At 38.8% G+C, this 17,780-nt stretch overlaps 2 protein-coding genes across 5 annotated transcripts; one reads left to right on the top strand and one right to left on the bottom strand.

Annotated features, from left to right (window-relative positions):
- Window positions 1-10,078: 10,078 nt before the first annotated feature.
- LOC112276750 (homocysteine S-methyltransferase 2) lies at window positions 10,079-14,754 on the bottom strand. Of its 2 annotated transcripts, none has more exons than XM_073531029.1 (8): window positions 14,613-14,754; window positions 12,969-13,191; window positions 12,405-12,461; window positions 12,012-12,235; window positions 11,692-11,821; window positions 11,206-11,409; window positions 10,874-10,945; window positions 10,079-10,436 (listed from the first exon to the last, which is right to left on the bottom strand). In XM_073531029.1, exons 2-8 carry the CDS (start codon window positions 13,152-13,154, stop codon window positions 10,275-10,277), a joined length of 1,035 nt encoding a protein of 344 aa, XP_073387130.1. In that variant the 5' UTR covers window positions 13,155-13,191; window positions 14,613-14,754; the 3' UTR covers window positions 10,079-10,274. The 2 variants fall into 2 exon arrangements, with proteins under 2 accessions (XP_073387130.1, XP_024364158.1); XM_024508390.3 differs by lacking the exon at window positions 14,613-14,754 and adding an exon at window positions 13,970-14,446.
- On the top strand, window positions 14,752-17,599 carry LOC112276753 (uncharacterized). Of its 3 annotated transcripts, none has more exons than XM_073531031.1 (5): window positions 14,752-14,893; window positions 15,048-15,340; window positions 15,525-15,764; window positions 16,118-16,857; window positions 17,258-17,599. In XM_073531031.1, the coding sequence occupies exons 4-5, from the start codon at window positions 16,488-16,490 to the stop codon at window positions 17,419-17,421; spliced, it is 534 nt and encodes a 177-aa protein (XP_073387132.1). In that variant the 5' UTR covers window positions 14,752-14,893; window positions 15,048-15,340; window positions 15,525-15,764; window positions 16,118-16,487; the 3' UTR covers window positions 17,422-17,599. The 3 variants fall into 3 exon arrangements, with proteins under 3 accessions (XP_073387132.1, XP_024364173.1, XP_024364174.1); XM_024508405.2 differs by lacking the exon at window positions 14,752-14,893 and having other exon boundaries at window positions 15,104-15,340; window positions 16,118-16,292; window positions 16,544-16,857; XM_024508406.2 differs by lacking the exon at window positions 14,752-14,893 and having other exon boundaries at window positions 15,104-15,340; window positions 16,118-16,292; window positions 16,537-16,857.
- Window positions 17,600-17,780: the final 181 nt, after the last annotated feature.

Below are 17,780 nucleotides of genomic sequence, written 5' to 3'. Positions count from 1 at the left end.
TCCAGTAGAATGTCACCACGTAGCCTCTAATTAGATTGTATATATAGAGACAAGAGTGAAGCCTTCTTCACTCTTGCCAACTCGTTTCTTGCTTCTAGTCTAGTTTCAAGGGTCTCTAGTTTCTTTGTCTTTTGGCTATAGCCATTCTAGTTTCTCTTTCAATATACATACTTATTTATTTATATTTTGTTACCTTTCTTTGAGTGGAAGCATACTTGTCTGAATTGGTTTTTCATCGAGTTCTTGTCTTTGACAGATTGACAAGAGTATATCTACAATATTAAAGCTTTGTCTAATCTTGATTAAGAGTAGATTATCTCTTTTTCTTGATAAGGTATAAGCATATTAGAAGTTGCGGATTACCCTCTTGTTAACTGATATTATCCTTAGTATTTTCTTTGTTCTCAAGTCCTCTCTTCTATTTATTTTAAGCGATATTAGACATCTTCTCTTTTTTAAGTGTTATCATGGCATAACTCATTGAAATGAAGAATGCAATGGCACAAATGCAAGAGCAATTGAGGGAGTTAATGCTTGCGATGCATCAACTGAGTTTACCACCACAATGAGCAACAAGATTGGTAAGAAGTGAAGATATAGAAATGGTTGGAACTGCTTCAACATTTGCACCAAACCATGTCCTTTCTCCTATGGTAGAACGCCCTTCAAATGTTAGAGAACCAAGAATTGTCTTACCCAAGAATTTTGATGGCACCAGATCCAAGTTTTGAGGATTTATCAATCAAGTGTAACTTGTGATTGAACTTCAACTCCAAAGTTATCCAACTCCAGGATTGCAAGTTAGATTCATTAGTAATATTACTATATTACTACTTAGTAATAAGTTATAAGTTACTTAGTAATAAGTTAGATTCATTAGTAATAGTAGGAAATCTAATCTATTTGAGGGTTGTATTTTTCTATCCACAATAAATCTAAAATGACTGGATTAGAGGGAGATCTAATGATATTAAATACTACAAAGCTATTATGACCATTGATTATTACTTATATAGGAAGGATTTTGTGGATAATATCTCCAAAAGATAATGGACGACCATCTATGACTTCTACATGAATAGGTTTAGTTTTCTTTACTAAAGATATGTTATGTCTTTTGGTAAATTCTTCATCTAAGAAACATGTTGAGGCTCCTGAATCTAATAAGAAAGAGACTTTGTAATGTTTAGGTCCTAAAATAATATTTAATATAAAACAAGGAGAGGGTTCTTAGGAGAGAATAAGACCTTTACTAGATGTTGTACAAGGTTCCAGTCGCACGGTCCCTATTGTAGCTTGACAATTTAGATTTTCCAAATTCTTAATTTTTCTAAAAGTATAACTAATAGTGTAATTAATTAAGTAGAGAATCATAAGTCCAGTTCAATTAAACCCATATTTATAGGTATAAAAGCTTTCTTGCATATTGCTATGAAAGAATCACCATATATTATTTATGCCACACCTGTTTCTATTGGTAGAGAGACTTCAAGTGGCATTCCAAGCCAATATCAAGAATTTTAAGATGTATTCGAAAAAAAGGATGCAGATACACTCTCAAAACATCGTCCCTATGATTGTTCAATTGATCTTCAAGAAGGAGCACCACCGCCATTCGAACCAATCTATAGTTTATCACAAAATGAGTTGACTGAATTCAAGGAGTATATTGAAGAAAATCTAGCCAAGAATTTCATATGTCATTCTAAATCTCCAACAAGAGCTCCAATTCTATTTGTGAAGATAAAAGATGGATCATTGAGGATGTATATTGATTATCGAGGACTCAACAAGATTACCATCAAAAATAGGTATCCACTACCTTTAATATCTAGACTTCTTGATCAGCTGAATCAAGCTAAGATCTATACAAAAATAGATCTCTGAAGAGCATACAATCTAGTACTCATCAAAGAAGGAGATGAATGGAAGAATGCGTTTTGAACTAGGTATGGAAATTTTGAATACAATGTCATGCCTTTTGGACTTACAAATGTACCAACAACTTTTCAACATTTAATGAATGATGTTTTTTGAGAGTTTTTGGACGATTTTGTAGTGTGTTATTTAGACGACATCTTGATCTATTCTAAGAATTCAAAAGAACACGAACTTCATGTTCGTCGTGTGTTACAAAAATTAAGAGATGCAGGACTCTATACCAAGATAGAAAAGTGTGTATTCCACACTACTCAAGTTGATTTCTTAGGTTACATCATTTCAAATGATGGACTTATAATGGATCCTAAGAAAGTTCAAACTATTATATATTAGAAGATCCCAAAAACAGTAAGAGATATCCAATGTTTTTTGGAATTTATCAACTACTATCGGATCTTTATCAAAGATTTTTCTCGAGTTGCAACTCCAATTACACATTTGACTTGTAAAGACAAACTCCAATGGAATCAAGAAGCGGAAGTTGCTTTTGAATCTTTAAAGACAATGTTTGTTTCTGCATCAATCTTATATCGTGTTGATTTTTACAAAGCGTTCTTTATGGAAACAGATGCATCAGACTTTGCTCTGGGTGCGATTTTGTCATAAATGGGAACAGATGACAAACTTCATCCAGTAGCCTTTCATTTAAGAAAATTCTCAACATTAGAAATCAATTATGAGATCCATAATAAAGAACTTCTTATAATTGTGGACTCTTTTTAAGAATGGCGTCATTATCTAGAAGGCGCTTTCAGTCTAATCACCGTATATACAGATCACAAGAACCTCGAGTATTTCATGTCAGCACGCGTATTAAATTATTGTCAAGCTTGTTGGAGCATGTCTTTATCAAGATTTGAGTACATCATTACTTATCGGTCAGGAAAACAACAAGGTTTATCCGATGCCTTGTCTAGACGTTCTTATCTTGCACTAAAAGAAGGAGATGTAGCTTTTGAGCAACAAAAAATGGTTCTCTTGAAGTCGGAGCAATTTCATCTTCAAGCAATAAAATCAACATTGACTATTGATTTAACTTTTATCAAGCAAGTCTAGTTAAGTATGTCTTCAAACCCTCTTGTTCATGATATCAAGAATAATTCTTCTAAATCTCATGATCCCTTTAAATTCGAGTTCAAAAACAACTTATTCTATTTCAAAGGATGCCTATATGTTCTAGAAAGAAAAACACATTTACGTATTCTTCAAGCTCGTCATGACTTTCCAGCAGCATGACATTTTGGATACAACAAGACTTTGGAGCTGATATCTAAGGATTTTTGGTGGCGTCAAATATGGAAGGCAGTCAAAGATTTTGTACAATCATGTGATGTTTGCTCAAGATCAAAAACTCCTCATCATCGACCTTTTGGACTTCTTCAGCCATTACCCATTCCAGAACAACCATGGTCTTCTATTTCTATGGACTTCATCACGGATCTTCCAATCTCAGGTTCTTATGATTCTATATTCGTGATAGTAGATCGTTTTACCAAGATGGCATATTTTGTACCATGTACAAAATCTATCACAGGTGAAGAAACAGCTAAGCTTTTTTTTGACAATATCTATCGCTATCATGGATTACCCAGGAATATTATATCAGATAGGGAAACTCAATTTGTATCAAGATTTTGGCGGACTCTTTTTAAGATTCTAAAAGTGGATATAAAACTATCTTCGACATTCCATCTTCAAATTAATGGACAAATGGAGCGTGTTAATCAAGTTTTGGAGTAATATTTAAGATGTACCATCAAGTACCAACAAGATGATTGGACAACTCTTTTGCTATTGGCAGAGTTTGCTTATAATAATATAGTACATTCTTCTACAAAATAAACACCTTTCTTTGCTAATTATGGTTATCATCCACGACTTGATACTTTTGACTTTTTAAAAGTTGATAATCCTACTGCGAAAGATTTGGCGACTCATTTGTCAGAGCTACATGCAACGATGAAGATGCAGTTAAAAGAGGTTCAAGAACAACAAAAAGTCAATGCGGATGTCTATCGAAAGGAACAACCAACATTCGTCTTGGGTGATAAGGTATGGCTACTTCATCGCAATATCAAGACTACTCGTCTTTGTGACAAGTTGGACTATCGAAGGCTTCGACCATTTTTTATTTCTGCACAAATCAATCTAGTTGCATATCGTTTACATCTATCGGAGTCAATGAAAATCCATCGAATATTCCACGTGTTTCTTCTTGAATCATACAAGATAGTGGAAATACCAAGAAGACGACAAGCTCCACCTCATCCTATAGAAGTGGACAATAATGAAGAGTTTGAAGTAGAAGAAGTCTTAGATTCAAGGCGGTGCCGAAATAAATTGGAATATGTTGTCCATTGGTACAGATATGATATTAGTAAACGTACATGGGAGCTAGTAAAGAATCTTGCAAATGCAGCAAAGGCGATAGAGGCTTTTCATCGATGACATCCATCAAAATCAAGATGAAAACCTTCTTTATAAAAGAAACAACATCTAGGCAAGATAACATTCTACTTTCAATCCTTGTTTGTTGCTTCTTTGTAGCTGCGACGCTCAGGAGATGGAGAACCAACAACCAGCGGATTTGATTGAAGAGCCTTTATTTACTGACCTGCCAGATGAGATATTACCATTGTTACAACCTTCAAGATAATGCAATCGAGATGAAGATCTTCAAGAACGACATGTTCTTCTTCGAATAGATGACGAGATACAACGCGTTTGGTATCACGATTTGAGAAGGGACTCCCGATGTTTGGTGATTTTGTTAGAGGTAGGAACAACTCCTGATGGTGTTCCAAATATTCTATTCGAAGGAAGTTACGAAGGCCTCAACAATGATCAAATAACTGGGTGGTCTTTCTGCCTTAACATGGGACACTACCAATGGTTGAGAGGCCTTATCAATCATCTTCAAAGAGAACAAAGATCAGAGTATGTTGCGAATATAATTTGTCACATCATAGATTTCTTCAACATATGATGACCGCTCCTCATGGAACTCATCCCTAGAAAGGGGGGGGAGGTAATATCACGGACATACTCATAATTACATATACAAATATATAGAAGTATGTAAAAGTAGGTAAAAATAAATTAATTCTATAGTATTTGATATGAAAGCTTCATAGAAGCTTTATAGACGCTGCTTTGACTTCATAGATGTCTTTAATTGACTTTTTGGATTAAAAACGTGGTCAACAAGTTGGCCATGTGCCACACATGTTGTTAGCTTGAAGATCAAGCTAACTATGTGGTCCACACATAGAAAAACTTGCCTTGTAAGTCAAGGCATGTGTCCTACAAAGTCAACACATATTGGAGGTCCTATAGAATGTCACCACGTAGCCACTAGTTAGATAGTATATAGAGACAAGAGTGAAGCCTTCTTCACTCTTTTCAACTCATTTCTTGCTTCTTGTCTAATTTCAAGGGTCTTTAGTTTCTTTGTCTTTTGGCAATAGCCATTCCAGTTTCTCTTTCAATATACATATTTATATATTTATATTTTGTTACTTTTCTTTGAGTGAAGGTACACTTGTCTGAATTATTTTTTCATCCAGTTCCTTTTCTTGATACCAACTAACGTATATTAGACAAAACTTGTGAAGATTTATTATGATTGATGCTTATCCATTGTCTACACCAATGATTGGATGTGGTCGTGATAGTCATGATCCATACCGTCCACACGAGGAGGAGAAAGAAATATTGGGAGATCAATATCCATACCTCGCAGCGGTTGGAGCACTTTTGTATTTAGCTACATCTACAAGACGAGATATTGCATTTGTAGTTAGTATTCTTGCAAGACATAGTGCATGTCCAACACTACGACATTTGAATGGCATCAAATATTTATTACGTTATTTAAAAGGTACTGAAGACTTGGGATTATACTACACACAATCAGCAGATCTAAAATTGGTTGGATATTGTGATGTAGGATATAAAACTAATACTACAACTGCTAAATCTCAAATAGGATCTATATTTTTAAGACATGGAGCTCCATTATCATTGAAATTAGTGAAACAAACAATAACTGCAACTTCATCTAACCATACAGAAATTATTGCCTTACATGAAGTATCTCGAGAATGTATTTCGTTGTGATGAATTGATAAATTCATTCAAACAACCCATGGATTTTCATATGATGATTCTCCAACTATCTTGCATGAAGATAACAATGCTTGTATTGCACAGATGTAAGTTGGTTTTATTAAAAGCGACAAGACAAAGCATATTGATCTAAAGTATTTTAGTTATATCCATGACTTGATTACTGATCAAGCACTTAAAATTAAGAAAATTGAATCTACAAATAACCTTGTTGATCTCTTCACCAAAGCTCTCCCATTGAGCAACCATCGTCAACTTACTTATGGCATTGGTATGTGACGACTTGCTTTTCTTGAATAAGAAAGTTAATGAGCTCTTTAAATAATTAAAGAAAATGATGTATTCTTTTTCCTTCATCTATGGTTTTGTCTTTAAATACAATAAGATTTTTCTAGATAAGGTTTTAATGAGGCAACAATTGGCTATCTTGCAAGATTGAAAAAAATATAGATCATAATTCTATACAAATTTTATATTATGTAAATATTATGATGAGCGAAGAGGAGTGTTGAGATCATTAAATGTAGCCGACGCTCTCCATAATATTTATTGTGGACTATAGTAAATACTGTAGCTACAATATTTAGAGTCTAATAGAGAAGTATTGTTTATCCTCTCCCCTTTTCTCTTCTTGTATACGAGACACAACCAGATCAATAGATTTTTATGTGTGAAGCTCTCTCTCCTTAGAAACCCTCTTGTGTGTATGACTTACTACTACTCTTGTGTGTGTGTGTATTACTTACTATTACTCTTGTGTCTTTCTAAATATTCTCAACATGTTCTATTGGTGTCGCATTCAGCATTTTTGCTTTTTTTGCTTTTTAAATAGTTTTTTATTCTTTGTTTACATTTTTTTTTTATTTTTGCTCACATAGTGTCTCTTTTTATTTCTTTATCTCACTTTGTTATTCTTATCCTCATCTTGGTTTCTTTTTCTTTTTCTTTCATATATTTATATATTTATTTCCAGTTGAATCTGAATGTAGCAAAATGGGCTTTCATGCAGACTCCAAGCCAATTGGGGGCTCACAATCCCTAAATAAAATGTTGACTCAGGACTTCCCATTCTCATACAAACAAAAACATTAATCCATGGCAAATAAGGAAAACTATTTGCTGTTAAACCATTATTATTATTAACTTCATTATTCATTCTTTTATATGTTTCTCTACAAGTGGTGTTTCTGATAAGTTCAAATTTTGGATTTTGATGAGTAACAAATGCTGGATTTCAGACACATGGAGCTTTTGTCCTTTTACTTGTAATGTTTATCATGTTATTTATTATTAATAGTATCATTATTGTCTTGTGGTGTGTGAAGTTTACAAACTTTTCTTCTGATGACATGGAGTGGGGATTTTTTATTTTATTTTAATGGAACACATAATCAGTTGGGTGTTACCATATGGAACTGGCTAGTGTACATTCAACTAACATGTCCTCATGTAGACAAACTTCCATGTGGCAGTACACTTGTGTATCCACCTAAAGAAAAAGAAAGAGAGAAATGAACATAGAAAAATATCAATAATTAATTAAATAAACAAACAAGCAGGAAAAATGAATGCAGATTCTCACAAATCGGACCAAGAACTGTTTGCAGAAAGTGATGTGGTAATCTACATCTCTTTCCCTTTTTCCAGAGGGGACTTGTCAGTAATAAAACAATAGGAACCAATTCTGCATTCATTGCACTGTTACCAGTAGCAGCTCAAATCCACACCACAAAGAACACAAATAAACAAAAAAAAATGAACAATATATGACAAAAACATATACGGGAGGAAAATACGGAGGTGGGTTCATGTGCAGAAAAACAATTTTTTCTTTTCTTTTCTATTCTTTTTCTTTTTTCCTTTTTTTTTCCTTTTTTTTTTTTTTTTTTTTTTTTTTTTCCCTGTCTGTGTTGTGATTGTTAGTTTAAAAATTAAAAATTAAAAACAAAAAAAACAACAACTAGCAGACGGTGATGAGAATGCAACCAGATGCTGGAACTGGTGCCCACAATTAAGTCAAGATGCGGCGTGAGGATGCACTGATGGTGGTGGGGCTGGTTGACATTGCGCAGCAGCCTGCTCTTTCTGTTGCCGGAAAAGCCTTTTTTTCTCCTGTTGTGGATTGATTCTCGGGCTAGCTTTGTCTAGATTCCTAACAACTTCTCAGGGGATATCCCACGCGTCACCGGTTACCAATCCACGCTGCCTGGTTGCAGCAAAAGACCAACCGAACATTCAACACACCCACACACAGCCACATAACCCACATTTCATGAGGCATGGATTTGGTTTTGTTCCAGAATATTAGGTGACAACATCGCAGCTCGATCGAAGTCAGCAATCTTCTCGTGTTGTGAATCCGTGTTTCGAACTTCGGTCCCCCTGAGCGGTGATGAGTTTCTCAGTTTGGGTTGGGCGTTGTGGTGGTGAATTGGAGTTTGCAACCGGGGTCCTCATTGTTCGATGGATTTGCAAAAGCTGATTTTTTTGGTTCTTCATCAATAAAAAAACATCAGCAGTCAGTTGGGTAATGTTGAGAGTGTGTGATTTTTTTTACATCTAACTGGTCAGATGTTTGCATGGGTTCTCCTGCATGCCATCTTTTTCCAGGGTTATCACTTCTATCAGTTTAGAATCGAATTTGTTGCCTAGAATGGTGATGAGAGAAAAAAAAAGAAAAAAGAAAAAGAAAAAAAAGGAATAAATCTAATCAACTTATAACCACTGTTTAAATCCATCATACTGAATCGCAATAGTAGAAAGCACACTTGAAAAAATAAAGAAAACACTACCATTGCAGGTGGCAGTTGTGATTTTTTCATAAACTAAGATGAGCTTTTTTCTCAGTGATAGGTCGATAGCACCGTTTTCTAGTTACGAAAATAAAAACCAACAAAGAGATGAATCGAGGACCCAGTAGACTTTCCTGATTAATAAATAAATAAGGAATGTTAGCTTTGTAACAGAAAGGTCGGTTGGGGGCTTACGATATAGCCACGAGGCAACCGTGACGTGGTTGTAATGCCGGGTCTTCAACAGAATACGAGGTGGCTGCCGGCTGCGGACAAAGTAGTGACGAGGCCGCAATTGTACCAGGGGTTAAAGGACCATGTGCAACGGGATCTAAAGCTTGGTCTTGGTTTCCTAAATATACGGGCTTACCGGAAGATGTTCTAGAGAGGGGATGAGATCTCGATCGTAGAGACGACGCGGCTGCAATGTTGTAGGAATCTGCAAAAGGTCGTCAGGAATGAACTATTAAATTCCAGGTTGGAATGATGTTCCCTCGAGTTAGGTAATGGCGACGGGAGTGAAGATCAGCAACAGTCGAGAGAGAATTCAAGCCTGCAGACGGTCATCGTTTGTTCGTCCCACCGAGACCTGGTTGAGAGCTGAACATCAATTTCCAGGTTAGGAGGGGAAAGAGGTAAGATAAAACGAAAACGACTTTCGATATGGGTGTAGGAACATACGGGAATCTAGTTACAAGATCCGAATATGCGTTTATGGGATAACGGGGAACATGTCAAATGATGACATTCAATGATTCTGTGAGGAGTGTTCTAAGGAAGAAATAACTGCAGCTGACCTATCAATGCTTGGAATGAATGTCATTTCTCACTGTTGTGCTGCCACTGTGTTCTAGTAAAAAAACAAAACAAAAACCACTAGAACACAGTGTTCTTTATAGTGTTGATGCTGCCACTGTGTTCTTTATTGTTTCAGTCTCAAGCCAGCATTTCTCTGCCACCAGATCCAACCTGGGAGAAGCTTTCATGGCGAGTAAGCGATCCAACCTGCGCGGTCAGTACACTGAAATCCACCAGTGTAGTGGAGAATGCAAACTGGTTTCCGGATGCCAAAGCCTCCAGACATCATTCTGTGCTCTCTCAATGCAGTGGGTTTACTCACAGGAAGCTTACCTGATACACGTTATTTATATGATTGCGAATACTTAAATGCAAGCACAGAAATAGAAGATTACAAGGAACTCTTCACGGACAGAATACACGGAGAAATAATTCCACAGTAATCTATATTCATATAATTTTACATTCGCCAATGTGTAAGATATACTTCGCTCGAAGAATAATACCGAGATATCACAGTCACCTAGCTGTGAAATCTTCAAAACAAAATTTCAGCAACCCCTGCATGACTCATGGCAGCATATCAGCAAAAGATGCTTTTGTCTAACATACAGGTTAATTGGTAACGTGTACATGAGGATGTTCATGCAAGGCTTTGTAAATGGCTCCTATAGTGTTGGGAGTGGTCCGGCAGCATCCCCCTATCAGCTGAGCTCCTGCTTTACGCCACTCATGCACATATGAAACAAAATCTGTGTCTGTGATACCTGTAGACTCCTGCAGGTTTTATGGAACACCACAACGGATCTTTTAGGTATCTGAAAACATTGAAGTTCGTACTACAAAGGCCCAATAGGAATACAATTGTGACAGTTCAACGCAAGACCATCCGAATACAACTGCCACAAAATGATGTCCATCACTGAATCAGGACCAAATTGATTCCAGAAAATATTAAAACATTCAAGTTCAAATTAAGGCCAATTTTCAAGGTCCTTTTCAGAGTGGAAGTGAAAACCAAGCACTAATATCATCAGTGTCCTCGTAGAGAGTAATTTCAGGGACTGCAAAAATAATAGTATGCAAGACCTTTTCTAAAAATGTGTATTAGAAATACCATAGAACTTAAAAACTCCAAACTACAAAAAGCAGTCACCAAGGTTGTCAAAGAAATCAAGGTCCAGGGGGAGTAGGCAAAGGAGATAGAGACTTACCACCCACTGCTTTATGACAGGATCATAGTGCTCTCCGCTATTAGGATAGACCACTATGGGCTTGTTTGTCACCTGCTTGGACACCAACAGTGGCGTTTCTTGGTCAAGAAACGACGCTTGCAAGTTCTCCGCATGTCTTTGTTGTTACACAATAATCGCACTGCTTTTTTAAGAAAATGTAAAGCAGGCTACTTAGCGGTAAGCTAATTGTTTGAAATTAACGTGCGTAGGCACAATGTATGCAAGTTAAAAATAAAAATAAAAATAAAAATAAAATGTCCTTGGTTACGCACTAGCAACATAAAATAGTCCAATAAATTAGGAATATTTACCTTCCGCGCTGCATGTATGAGGTCAAGGATGAAGCGAGGGGGAGTGCAGTTGATACCCACTGCTGCCACTTCGGGGCATTTGTCTACCAAGGCAACACAGTCAGAAAATGAATCCCCGCTCACGACGTTCACGCCATCTTTTGAATTAAAAGATATCCAAGCTGGAATCCGCAAGTCCTCTTCATGTAACAGCTCGACAAGGGCCTGCACATGATCAGAAAGCAATACTAAGAATCACTATCCGCCTTGAAAGTATCAACTCTGATACTTTGTCTGGAACCTAGGCACCGCCTCAAGAACAACACAAATTTGTAGTTTTAGAAATCTTCGGATGAGAAATCAAAATGCTCACACGGGGTTTTCATCGTCATGAGAGAATGACATGTGCATAAATCCGCAAACAAAATACCTCAGAATCAATTTAACACCGCCCTCATCACATCCTGCCAATTTTCTCTCTACTTCTAGACCTGAACAGTAGCAGACCTGGGTTTCCAATTTGCAGGGAATGGTTTCTATTGCCAATAGATCAGGTCCTGCATCTGCAAGCACAACCAGACGGCGGCGATGGAAATCTTTTAACTTATCGACTGTCATGGATGGGCCGTAGTCTCCACTGCACAGAGTCCACACAGTAGTAGCTAGGAAGTCAAAATATGAGCTGGTCATGGCAACGCCTGAACGTGACCAACTGAGGCCGCAATCAATGCTCTAAGCACTCCAAACGAGCGGATGTTTCACTTGTAATTATTCTGATACTCCAAAAGAGTTTCAAACCACTGGAGAAAGGTGGAGTACTGGCATACCTGTACTCAGAACCATCAGCTAAATACGCTCCATAACTACCAATAGAAGCAGCAACAAGGGCACGCAGGTTTGAACCCGCTCGAGCAGTCCGTGCATGCTCCCTGTTTTGGGATTCTTTCCAAACTCTGTCGCGCTCTTCTTGAGCAATACGGACACTCCTCTGAAGCAAATCTTCCGCTTCGTTCGTTGACAAGCCTCGACTCTGGAAACCCTGAATCGTAGCCTGCCAACCATACAAACACTTGTGCACAGTAACTATCATTGTTCTTGATAGCATATGATACCCTCAAACTTAAGTCGTGCGTCAAGCTACGTGGCTTCACGCTGCCGGACAAGGCAAAGAGGAAAACTTCCTCGTCTACAAAATTGATGTGGTATTGAAGAATAACCACCTGATAAGAAGCTGTTGAAATTACTCCAGCTCCTGCTTCCAGATATTCCCTATGCACCTGACAATTCAGCACCACAACAGACAACATGAAGGATTTAGCTTGCTCATACAAATGGACATCACAAAGCAATTGCGAAACAAATAATAAAAAGAATTGAAACCTTCCACATACTTCTTCAAAACGTTTAATCACAATTTTCTTCTCTGAAACCTTAAAGTTCACAACTAGACAACAAGTCCCAATATCACTGCTTTCAACATTGTAAAACAAAAAGCTGTAAATAATTCGGTTGGACAGCTCCAGAAACTATCTCAAACGCGCAGGCGTAAAAACATCCCTGTGCTACCAGTCAACCCTTACAACACAAGGAGCACGTCCGCTATTCAAAGCACAGATTAGAATACTTACTGTAGTGCAGGAGCTCAATATTTCTATATCATGATTCTGATTGAATGCAGCAGACGGTAGCACACTGAGAACGTCCAAAATAAATAAATTTCACACGGTTTAAGTGCCAACAAAACTGAACTTGTGGCAGTTTTTATTCTTCAACTAATTATTTACCTTTCGGACGAGTTCGGGAATGGTGATTAGGCAACTCGCACTCCACAATGGGTCATTAATATCTGCACCATGACGTTCCAACTGGGTTGCAAAACCTCCATCAGTCGTCACACATCCTCCTGCCGTTTTCAAAAGCTCCGAAAGAGCATTCAGCTTGTCTTCAGGAATATCCACCGCGCGACCCATGTTCACCTGGTCCTTGCACAAACCTTCTGCTGATATTCTGCAGGAATACATACGTTGAGTTCAACCGCCCAGCTCAAAACAGAGACTGTTGCAATGCATGAACAAGCAAGTTGCATATCCGCAGTAAAAGTGGGTAAGCCACGTCTTTCAATTCGACTACAAAAGGTGAGAATGCAACGTTGAAGAAAGGCAACATATATAAAAAAAATAAATAAAGGAATTTAGTTAAACATTTGCTACTAGACCCAAGTAGATAAACCCCTAGAACGCCCTGCTCCCAGAGACTTTCAAAAGTATGTTCAAAATATAAGGGGAAAACTAGCATTCATAACAACGTACTCTCTCACAGGTAGATACCAAGCATAGAATGAGTACATAGTATTTGAGATTGCTATTTCTAAATTGGCTCCTCTTGAGCCTTGCTACAGAGAAAGAAATCAGCCATTCTATATAAAAATCTGCACTCTTCCAAGTGCACACAAGAACCTGTGACTGGGAAGCAAGACGGTAGCAGAACAACAATGCCAGGTGCGACGACATTAATTAAAATCCAAAATACAAGAGCACCTACAGAATTCTCCAGGAAGGTCGAATATCGCTTCACAACACACTACAAAAACTTCAAAGATCATGGAACAAGGTGTGTTTACCTCTTACAACATAACAACAAAACGATAAACTAGCAATATCCACTCCAAAGAGAAAGCCTGGAAAACTACATTGAACGACCAAAATGCCCCTAAGAATGCATAACACCCATCGCCTCTTGTAACCTTATCAATTGTACCGGACTTCAACCTTACGAGATTTAATACCTTCGACGTCAGCTCCAACTCTAATTCCTCCCGGCGTTGATCGTCAACGGAGTGCAAAACGAAGAATGCAATCCAACTCGCAACAACAGCTTTCTCTACAGGGCACGAACTCAGATTGGAAGAGGGAATGGGAAGCTGAGTGTTGGCATGGCGGTTGAAGGCAGCAAGAAGCGCGTGGCAGCGTGGAATGAACGTAGCGTGGAAGCAGCGACGTGTCCTTAAGGCACGCCTCCCCACACCAGACACACAGAGAAAGAGAGAGTGAGAGACGAAGCGGGAGCTGCGGGCACCCCTTCTTGACAGAACAACGAATACTCCGCCCGCCTTAGCGACGCAACGGATTGAGGTCGGGGCCGAAGCCCTGATTGACGCCATGGCGTGGGCAATCCACAGAGGTTTGACGTGTGCAGAAGATTTAGTCTATTCTCACGCTTTTTGCTGACTCACAGGCTGAAGTGGAGCGCCGTCGCTCGGATCTCTGGCTGTGAGACCAAACACAACAAAAAAAAACACACCCCAGCGTTGTGCGGCTACGATTAGGGTTTTTCTTTGCGAAGCCGAAAGAAGAGCGGATTGGGGATTACCGCGAGTCTCTGACCCAATCTGCAAACCCAAAAAGCTTTCTCACACGTTTGGAAGTTACCCATGATGGAATGTCAGGCTTCGTCTCCGAGAGATCCTGTCCTTTTGACGCCAAACCCACTTCGTCTATCCTCCTCTCCCGGACCCTGAAACTCTTATCCCAACTGCCAGGTTTATCAATGAATCTTCCTTTTTGTCTTCTTCTTTAATCTTCCTTTGTTTCGGGAGACTCCGATTCCACGTTCCGCCGGCATCGCGTCCAAACAACAATCCCCTATTCTGACGTATCCGTGAGAAATGCATCTGTAGAACAAGGTCCTGATATGAAGAAGACATAACTCGGTGAGTATTTACCACCTTTCGTCCACAACTCACTACACCATGTGCTATTTTATATCAGTTTTTTGTTTTTTTATTTTTATTTTTTACGACGTTCTGCTTTGTTATAAAGTTACATTCCTGCACGTGAATGATATATTTTTTTTATATACTGTAGTGACAAGGGAATTTTATAAAGCAAGGCCGTCCACTTCTTTTCAACGACTGTACATTCCTAACGTTGTTGCAAGTTGGAGTTGCTCACATCAACGTTTCCATTTCAATGAAAACTGTTATTGTTATAGTTATTGATATTTTTTACCAGATCAAAGTAGCGCAGATATTTCTAACAACAGTTTTAACGTCTGTGAACACTGGAGATTTCATGAGTTCAACGTCATGGGTGTTGTCTTCAAAGACGTCAAAAGATACACGTATGCTGCAACTATGTACACCACAAGATCGACGCTTGTGGGTGCTCCTTTTCCTTTCTTATGTTTTGTTTTGTTTTTTTTTTTTTTTTTCCTTAAAATGTATGGAAAGCAAATCATTATTCACATTTTGGGTTCCATGAACCTGGACATTTGGACCACCTTCCAAAGTCACAGGTTCAATGAATCTGACTCTGTTGAAGGGCAAAAACCATGCATGGCAGGCACATTCCTAGGTCATGCCAAAACCGTGAAATATAATCCTAAAAGCTGCAAATTCTTGCAAGTCTGGCCTACCCTTGTGGCCCTCATATAAAAACTCGTTCTTGGGTACACCATGGTCACGAGGTGCACAAGAATAAGCTTGCCGAAATGGTGCAAATTAATGGTCTGTGGATCAACTTCCGAGGTCAGGAGGCGATGAACCGACGACGACGACGACGACGGCGATGATCGCTGACCCGGTATTGAGAACTTGTCATGGACTATACCCGAGAGGTTGCATGGGACGTAGGAACGGATCACAGCAAGTATATTCTAGATAACCGGATGCATAAAATAGTCGAGGAACCTTTGTGATGCGGTTTTCGATATTTATTATTGACATCCTGTTCCTTTGTTATCCGGTATATACCCTTTGTTCATCCTGGTCGAGGCACCGTTGTTTTGGGGCCTGACTTTGGCGATGGCTGCTCGGAATTTGTTGGTGAGTAGGATTTCCGAAGCGGATTGAAGAGTTCACTCCGCGGATAATTATTATTATTATTATTATTATTTTTTTCACGCATTATTATTTATTTTGTCTATGTTTGTGCAGATTAGATTGTCAGCTTGGATTGGATTCCACCCTCCTTGTGAGCCTGCATTTTTTGGTTGGCTGTAGCGAATTTGGTCATTTTCTTAGGCGTTTGTATCTCGAAAGTCACCCAAGAAGTTGAGAATTCGTAGTTCGGGGGTTCAGTTTGACTTTCACCGTGGGATGGATTGATGAGGTGAGGAGATTCTGGATTCTCTCCTAGGTTAGAGGGGCATTGAGAGAGAAATAGAGAGAGCCAGGGCGAGTGTGCGTGGTGGGTGTGGAATGAGAGGATAGGAGTGTGGACCTGTCTATCTGGATTTGAATTTTTTGTTGCGATCAACTTGGGAGACTAAAAACTGGGTTTGAGGGCCGCATATCCGCTGAGAGGATGCCTGTGGGGAGTTTACCGGCTTTTAATTTGTTGGGTGGCGATGAAGCTAACAGGAGAGAAGCTGAAAAGAAAGAGGCGGAGAGGAAGGCAAGTGAGAAGAGTGGGCTCTCGCAGATGTCGGGGCTATGGGATCAAGCTATCGGAAAACGGGACGGAGGTATGAAAGGTGATAAGGGAGGACTTGTGCCACAAGTAGGCAATCTATGGGATTCTGCGATTGGACAGGGGAAGAAGCGGGAGAAGGTTAGAGATAAGAATAATTTTAGGTTATTTGGCGGAAGTAACACGACGAAACCAGCTGTAGATTGGGGTCCTGGTGGAGCTCTGGGAATAGGATGTGGTGCTGGCGTTGGTGTTGGTTTGACAGGTACGGATTACAATCCAATGTTAACATTTTATTCAACTCTGTTGGTCATGAATTGTCAATTTGATTTGGTTGAAGAACATTGCATTTTGTAATTTGGATAGAATTCAATCCTGTGTTAGTATTAAATTCCTAGTAACATTCGCCTCCTTTGCGGGGACTTCATGCTTGCAAATACTCTCCTCCCAGATTTTTACAAGTTTTTCAATCAACTTTGGGATGGTATTACCGTTTGTAAATAGTTCTTGTCGCATAGTTTGTATGTCCAGTTTCTCAATCCCTGTTTTCTCTTTCTCTACTTGGTTTTTACAGTTTGATTGTGGATCGCATCTTCGGAGTCTTTTCTTGTTGATAAATTTTGTGTGTGCAGTTGCTAATCATTCTGTTTATTGGTATTATTCAGGAGGAACTGGGATTGGGGCAACACCTTGGAGTTCACTTAGATTTGTATTTGGTGTTGGAGCTGGATGTGGGATAGGTGTAGGATATGGCTATGGCTTTGGTTTGGGAGTACGCTGGGATAAACCACCACAGGATGTGCCAAAGCGTGTTGTGATTGAGCTCTAGATGAACTCAGTTTCCGAGAACGCAGTTGAATTCAATGGGTTTAGTGGTAGATCAGATTCTCTCATTGTTCAGAAATATTCAATCATATGTCACATCTCATGTAATTGCAGTTGCAGTCAACATGAAGCCAACATGAAGTTCAATGCCGGATTCCTTTTTGCCTGCATTATTATTACCATACTAGTGTGACCCGGGGAGAAACCTGTGTCATGTATCATGCCTTTCATGCGTTGTAGGATTCTCTAGAGTTATGTTTTGGCACTAAGGTGCTGCTTCAATGCTGCCTACTGCAGGGGATAACAGAAGATTTATGCATGGGGCCATTAAGGATGCTGGTATTAGAAAAGATTTTGCGAAGG

This window comes from Physcomitrium patens, chromosome 24 (genome assembly GCF_059467195.1).
Source record: "Physcomitrium patens ecotype Gransden chromosome 24, ASM5946719v1, whole genome shotgun sequence".
Lineage (NCBI taxonomy): Eukaryota > Viridiplantae > Streptophyta > Bryopsida > Funariales > Funariaceae > Physcomitrium > Physcomitrium patens.
Note: the sequence above shows the minus strand (reverse complement) of the source record. Positions and strands in the feature narration are given on the sequence as shown.

What these genes read in the sequence shown, in the direction of transcription:
- LOC112276753 (XM_073531031.1), top strand. Translation starts at nt 16,488, where the DNA reads ATGCCTGTGGGGAGTTTACCGGCTTTTAATTTGTTGGGTGGCGATGAA. An exon ending in CGTTGGTGTTGGTTTGACAG is followed by an intron (nt 16,858 to 17,257) that starts GTACGGATTACA and finishes GGTATTATTCAG; the next exon opens with GAGGAACTGGGATTGGGGCA.
- LOC112276750 (XM_073531029.1), bottom strand. Translation starts at nt 13,154, where the DNA reads ATGGGTCGCGCGGTGGATATTCCTGAAGACAAGCTGAATGCTCTTTCG. An exon ending in TCATACATGCAGCGCGGAAG is followed by an intron (nt 10,946 to 11,205) that starts GTAAATATTCCT and finishes GTGTCCAAGCAG; the next exon opens with GTGACAAACAAGCCCATAGT. An exon ending in CTGTCATAAAGCAGTGGGTG is followed by an intron (nt 10,437 to 10,873) that starts GTAAGTCTCTAT and finishes TAAAACCTGCAG; the next exon opens with GAGTCTACAGGTATCACAGA.